The sequence below is a fragment of the Strix aluco genome, chromosome 5 (assembly GCF_031877795.1).
Source record: "Strix aluco isolate bStrAlu1 chromosome 5, bStrAlu1.hap1, whole genome shotgun sequence".
Lineage (NCBI taxonomy): Eukaryota > Metazoa > Chordata > Aves > Strigiformes > Strigidae > Strix > Strix aluco.
Genome location: NC_133935.1, coordinates 2,406,875 through 2,414,362, shown reverse-complemented (window position 1 = coordinate 2,414,362; position 7,488 = coordinate 2,406,875). Strand labels below are relative to the sequence as shown.

General features: G+C 43.8%; 1 protein-coding gene across 1 annotated transcript; it reads right to left on the bottom strand.

Annotated features, from left to right (window-relative positions):
- Window positions 1-245: 245 nt before the first annotated feature.
- UPK3A (uroplakin 3A) lies at window positions 246-7,025 on the bottom strand. Its single transcript, XM_074825278.1, has 6 exons — window positions 6,971-7,025; window positions 5,993-6,148; window positions 3,049-3,328; window positions 1,781-1,863; window positions 1,164-1,296; window positions 246-330 (listed from the first exon to the last, which is right to left on the bottom strand). Exons 1-6 carry the CDS (start codon window positions 7,023-7,025, stop codon window positions 246-248), a joined length of 792 nt encoding a protein of 263 aa, XP_074681379.1.
- Between the last annotated feature and the right edge of the window lie 463 nt (window positions 7,026-7,488).

The window sequence follows — 7,488 nt, the reverse complement described above, 5'->3', positions numbered from 1 at the left end:
TTTGTTCAGTCCAGGCAATTGATACGTGCTATACAAGGCAATTAACTAAATCAAATCTCATTAGGGCAAGACATGTACTGCAAGAGTTCCAAAAAGTTGTCCTTATTTCATCTCTGCTGTTCATCTTCAGTTGCCCAGTTGTGTTATGCAGCTTGTTTTGGACTAGTGTGGAGTAGGAGAGACAGTCCTGTAGGTCTGGCACGTGTGGCAATTCGGTTGGATTCCACCCTTGGCTTGAATCAGGTTCACTCAGAGCTTAACTGTGGTCTCGGTTCACTTTGAATCGTCTGAGACACACACCTTGTCTCTGCAGAAGAATCTTCTGATCCCCTGGTGGGCAAGTGAAAGGCTTTATTAAGTTCTGGTAGAGACTGAGTGGAACTTACTGTCACATTTTGCAAAGGCTGTTTGCTACTTAAATCACTTGGCATCAGAGAAGCCCATAGATTTTTTCAAAATAATCATTTGCAATGCAGTTTTTGCTTTCCACATCTTTAATCCAGTAGAGCCTGACAGACCTGACTGAATACAGAGCACCCGCATCATTTTCAAGTGAATGAAAAAATTGGGTGTTAGCAGCTCTGATACCCATTTCTAAAATTTAGTTTACTCCCTCTAAAAGTTCAGTTTAGAAATCCGTCAGGCCTCACTGATTTCCTGGGGCAGAGGGCATAGACAACCCGGGAATATGCATAGACTAGTTGAGATAGTTCTGGTAAAGCCTCACTTATTAATTGAAAGGGGTAACTTATTCCCACTGAGGAGGCGGCAAATAAATTAAAATCAAGGCATTAATTAGGACATTATGTAATCTTTACAAATGTCTGCACTCCTTGGAAACTCCAGTTTCCAAACTCCTGAATAGATGGAAAGCTGCAATATGTAAGGAAGAATATACAAGCTTTAAGTATGTGCAACTAGTCCTTACTAAAGTCTGGCACCTAGTAAGCTTAAGGCTGTGTAATAATTACACGAGCTGCTGATCTTAGGGAAGTTTATCATAAAGTAATCTTTTCCCATTACCAGCTTCAAAATTTGGAGGACACCATCTGGTCTTATCTCAAAGACGACCAACAACAGTGGCTTGGAGCCATAGGGAAGAAGGCTGATGACTGAGGGTTTAGGTACTCTTACTGGAAGTTGTAAGGGGTAACAATACTTACATGACAGCAGAGGACACAGAAGCAAGAAAGCCAGCAAGCAGAAGGAACACAAGAACACTTAAGATCGATGTAATGACAATCATGTCTCCACTCCTTCGACCAGGCCAGGTATCAATTTTCAAGGGAAGTTTAACTAGAAAAAGCGTGGAAAGAATGTTGCTATGATCTATGTTTGACCATGAACACCCCCACCAAATAGGAGAAAGCTGATGATTTAGGAGAGGCAAACTGATTATGTCTATACCTGAAATCTTAGATGATTTATCAGAAACGGTTTAAGACTCAACGTCAGCATTTAGAGTTTCTAATCTTTCCTCGGCAGGTTAGTCAGCATGACAAGTATTTCTATTACTGAGAAATGCCAACAGCACCAGAAACCACAACACACATCAAATCTGAAACCACATATACAAACTTTACTGAAATAATTTTTTTCAAGTACACAAAAGAAGGAGAATTATTCCACATTTAAGTCTGCTACTCCAATACTGAAAGGCTGACAAAATTGTTAAAGCTTTAGGAAAGGACTAAGTGCTCATAGAACAGTAGTGTCCTATTTTAATAGTGTGTTAGCAAGCACAGCTGCTCAGAAGACCTGAGCAAAGCCACAGACTTACCTCTTCTGGTTTTGATTGGATCAGACCAGAGAGTTTGGTCTTTCACAATACCTTCAGTGCTATCTAGCAACACGTATTTAAACCTGTGGGGAAAAAGTGTTAAATTAATATTTTAAATTTGAGCTTCCTTATTAGCATTTTTGAGCTACTGGATTAGCTGGTCAGACTGCAGGTTTTGTCAAAGCATCACATGGAGACAGTCAGAGGTAACTGACTATTTCCAGAGACTTTATAAAGAACAAATAGAATTAATCTCAGAAAAGCATTCTGTGCAATGTCATGCATAATTTGCACTTTGTTCTTGTGAGCCTTGGCAGATGATAGCTTTCCAACAACAGTTTTTCCCAACTTGCTATTCCCTTTGGGAAGAGCCTCATTATTTAGGACAGCAAGTGGTTTTGATTTCCATATGGAAGTCGAAGATTTTTTCTCACAGCAGAGATTTTTGGCACTTTCCCTGCTAGAGAAGAGTACCGAAGAGACAGGCCAACATCAGGCTTGGAAAAGAAATTAAGTTTCCATCCCACAATAGTTTGAGTTTCCAGAAGTGTCCTGAAGAGACAACTTTTTGCAAAACTAAGAGCCCATATTATTGTTTCAGCAGCATATTAGGTCTCCACAGCAGATACGGCTTCATGTGACTGCCTTTTGTACTACAGCTTTTAAATAGCTGGCAACAGCAAAACAAGTGTTTTGGGTAACAGCTGTCAGGGTGTCTGAATTCCCCAAACAGGGCTCAGACAAGTCTGCAAACCACCTGGCCCTCACTGTGAAGGCTCCGGTAACATTAGGGGCTTCCTGGAGCTGGAGACCAAGGAGAACTTTGGCTCCCCAGAATCCCATCAAAACAAAGTAAGCAGAGCCAGATCCATGTCTGCAATCTGACAGAATCACCTAACACAAAATACATGGTGAATAATCTCAACACCATTCTCCAGGCAAAATCCTTTTCTGCCAGCAGTTTCTAATCAGATGCTGTCACTGGATTACCTACCCCAGCACAGGTATAGATCCAGCACTTCCCACATGAATTTTCCTACTGATCCATGAATTTAACCTGACAGAGCTCACCACTGCTCGGGCACCATCAGGCACCATCCGCAGGGTGCTAGGGCAAAGCCATCTTCATAACTACCCTTGCAACAGGCCATTTCCTTTAGGCACTGGTAATTCACATGGTACCATTACAAAGGAACATTACAGGCTCAGCGTTGCTTCCTATTGTATTTTAAGAGCAGCAATCACCTTGTAAGAAATAAGAATTATACCTGTACGTTGTGTCCGGTGCAAGAGGTGGGTTACAGACAGCTAGAAAGTTCGGGTCATACAAACAATTCACGTCATCCCCGACTCTGAAGAGGTATTGTTTCAGGACATCAGAAACTTTGTTGACATCTCCTACATCGGTGAGTTTGGGAGGCGATGCACAGTCGGGCACGTTGAACAAGGCAGCCTTGTAAGGGCCAAGCTGCCCCCCACTTGTTTGGTGGAAGGTGCTGTCGAGTGGTTTGCTGGTGTTGTCGGTCACCTGGGAGCTTATTGCACTCGCTGCAGGAGAGATGCTCTTTAACAAGGCTGTTAGAACTAGTTCATCCCCTTTCCATTCACCTGCTATTTACTTGGAAACTTGCTTTTCTACCCCAAAACACTCAAAAGGGAAAACAAAAATCTGGTACCGGTTTGGCTGTGTAGTGATCCTACCCCTTCCTCCTTATTTGTTGATGAAACTCTTTACACTTGTCCCTCAGAAACTGTAAGGGATCCACAGTACATCTCAGAGCAATACTTTTTAGTAGCCACCCTCCCAAAATTAATCTATCACATTATCTAATACTATCTGTTATTAATCTAATAACAAATCCCTAATGAAATAGGGAGGAGGTTGGCAAAGGCTGCTCTTCCCCCATGCCACACCTGGCTCCAATAAACATCCAGTAAACCCTGGCATTTCAGATTCGATGCTATAGCTAAGACAGAATTCCTACACAGTCACAACTCTCCCATCTCCTGAAGCAGAAATCCTTGGACCTCACGCAGCAGCTGGACCTCCCAGAACCGCACCATACGCGGACCAGCGCGTAGGGGCTGCGTGAACAGATGCAGTATCCACATTTCTGGCCAGCCAGGCACATCACGCCTTACAGACAGCACTCCTCAAAGTCTGAAAGTCCTCACGGCTTCAAGCAAAGCGTGAATCTGCGCCCAGCCCTACAGCATAGTTTGGAAGTTCAGTTGCAGCTCTCAGACCTTTCCTGCTGCAAAGTCAAGGCCCAAGTCCCAAGAGATGCTCCCAAGTTCTGCAACTGTGGTTAATTTTTTTTTGAGGGGGAGCCCCCTCCAGCTGTCAGCAGCAAAAGAATGCCAGTTTTTCAAAGCTGCAGTACATTGCAAACTACTTCAGTCTGAAAGTATTCTGCTGTGCTCCTGGAGCAGAGTTCTTGCAGCTGCTTGGTCATGAGAAGTTTTTAGCTGTAAGCCAATGCAAAATTAAACCTGTTTTAAAAGAGAAATGTTTCTAGCACAGGTCAGGAATACAACTTAAGGGTCAGTGCTCAAGTTAGTTGAGCTCTGACACCCCCCTCTTCAATGGGAGCTGATAACATGAAAGCAAATACTAGCTAAGACATGCTCTATTCTTAGGCTTGTTTCCCCAAATTATAGTACTTCTCACACCTAGGTCTTCCTGCTCTCCCAGTCTCCACTTCAGTAACTCTTAGTCTGGCTCTGGTGAGCAAGCAAGAGCTGAGGCCTAAGCAAGTTAATTTTGTGGAGGTTTTTTTGTTGGGTTTCGTTTGTTTTTTTTTAAACTTTACTAGGTAGATCAAGTCTGATAGCGACAGGAACAAGAATAGAGCTAAAAGTTACATTACTTCTTCAAAAGTTTGCTAGACCCTCAGCTTTGTAGCATGCTGACACATTTCCTTACCAGCAGAGCTGAACATAATTCTCTTAAATTTTCCTTCTCCCTGCTCCAAGAGGCATCCAAGGGTGAGCCAATGTGCTTCTCCACACAGACCAGAGACAAATCCAAACAAAATTCCTCCCAGTCTGCCAAGTAACAAGTTTGCATCTGCTTGCCTTAAAAGCAGAAGAGATTTCTCCGTATATAACCCCTTTTGTAGAGATTCACCCATCTGCATAGGAAGCTTTTGCCACAGGATCTGCAGAAGATGGGGTGGTTGGTGTAATTTCTAACACAAAACATCATATTCACAGGTATAACTAGGTGTTAGTAGCCTTTTATATGATTATAATGCACTTATAGCCTGTTTTAGACATATAAAGACGTGCACTTCAGTCATGGGATATCTCAGAAGGCTGTGCGTTCACAGTTGTCTGCGTTAGCTGTATGGGATGGTGCCTCTGGTTATGGCTTCTAGCCATCCAAGGCCTCCTCCTGCCACCTTGTCCAAAGGAAAAACAACCAGCAGTGGAAGTTTTAAGACTGTTCGGTCTGTTTGCCAGTTTTGGTACTGCTCCCCTCAAGATCTCTCCTCTGTGCCTCTCAGAAAAGGAGGCTGCATACAGCCTTCAGGGGAGAAAGTGTGATATAAGGAAACTATTTATTTCTGTCAGCTTATGGAGTAGCTCTAGCTGGCATTCAAAACAGTCTGCCAGAACAGCAGGGAACAGAGAAGGCAGCTCTTGGTCACTGCCAGCAGTTTCCTTGCAAAGCAGTTATGAAATTCATTTTATGAATGAACCCGTGGGCCAGGCAGCTTTGACCACAGGTCTAGGATGACTTGCTTTTGTCTACAAAAAAAAAATTGGTCCTTGCAAGGGCTGGCTACCCTGTGAAGCAAACAGCAGCAGTTACCCAGTTCCTCTCAGCAGGTTTACTTCAGAGAATTCAGGTTTTTTATACAAGGCATTTGTGTTTAGACAAAGATAAGGTATCAGACTGTGGACTGCTTGGTTTCATTAGCAAGATTTGGGCAAATGTTTATAGCTGATAGTGCTGCTCCACACCTACTGGAAGTCAGCTAGCACAGTACTAACGCTTGCTCTCATTAATCAGCTCTGTTGAAATACTATGGTTATTTATATTATATTTTATAATAGCACCCAAGAGAAAACTGAGACCAGAGGCTCACAGCCACAGATTTTTCTCTCTTCCCCCATTCAGACCCAGTCCATCAAATTGTGGAGAATCGCATGCAATGGCCACATCACGTAGTTATCTCCCAGAGAGGCGTAGTGCTGGATACTCACCCAGTTCCTTCATTGCATACAAGTAGATGATGCAAGATTTATTTGGACACAGCGAGCTGTCAAATGTACAGAAAGGTTTTTCTAGAGCAACTGTAGTAAGAGTGGGATTGTTTGTAGCAAGCTGAGGGGCTGCAATCCGAGGCTTCAGGCTTTGATCTAGAAGAGAAAGTTACAAAAAAGTGTACGAAAAAAATCTTTCTCCTCCCCCCCGTGAGCTCTGACTCAAAAGGGAGGATCTGGCAGTGCCAGCAAACAACATTAAAGCATAAAAGGGGGATGTGAACTGCAGCTGATCAGGAATCAGCTTACCTGCCCTGTGAAAGTTTGAGAGTTAGAGGTTTTGCTTTAATGCAAAATGGGGAACTCAAGGATTTAGAGAGGGAGGTAAGAGATGTTGCTCCTCAAACATACGGGTCACATCAACTCAGAAAGACAAAGGCAAAGCCTCATTATAGGGGAGACTTGAACCTCTGTCTTTAGGGTCCCACGTACAGCTTCCCCCTTCCAGTGGCAGCACCAGAAGCAGTACAATCAGTTTGTGAATCCTTTAGAATAAAGAGTCTTAATAAGGTTTTTAAGACCAGACTTGTTAACGTCCAGAGTGAGAGATTTAGTAAAGCCTTACAGAGAGGAAAACTGTCTGGGAGAGGCCCTGGAAAGAGCAAGTGGCATTAGAATGAAGTTTACGTCAGACATTTCTCCCCTCTACACACAAGCTCATCCCATCTCCAGTCTCCTGGAGAAGATTATCTAAAAACAAAGAGATTTAGTAGCTCTTCCTCCTTCCCAGACGAGCTGCGGTAGGGACACTTTAACAATATTCCAGCAGAATACATGTTTGAAGCCCTAAACCTACCTCCCTACACAGATCCTGGAGCAGACAGTTGGCACCCAAGACAAACCATAAGACAAACAGAACAGATACAAAGACAGGAACAACAAAAAAGGATAAGATGACTGCAGATAGGTGCCTCTTACCTGCACACAGCTGCCCCAAGCAGCAAAAGGCTAACACAACCCAACAGCCACACATGCTTGAGCCCTCCAGAAACCTGCCACAAAAGGAAAAAGCAAGCTGGGAGGCAGCTCCCACCGAAGAGCTCCCCCATCCACACCCTCCCTGAAGGCAACCACACCTGCTCCTTTCCACAAGGTCCCTGTGGTTAGAAAGGACCTGCCCCCTCAGCTCCTCCCTGTATGCTTGTTGCCCCTCCTGCTCAAATGCTGCCAATCCCCCCATTACTATCTGCTCCCAGGGGAGGAAGGGTGCTGCAGCTGATTTCCACCTGATATTGGGCACCGGCATAGTTCTTAGCAATGCTGTAGGTGTAAAGAGAGTTTCTTCCCCACCTGTGTCATTGATAGGTGGCTTTGTTCTTTACCTTCTTCTGTCTAAAACTTTTGACTCATCTAGGGAAAATTTGGAACTGAATATCTTAACCCTGGGTCATGGATGGTTCTGATTCAGAGCTCTAAGTTTGGGTAGTCTTACCAGG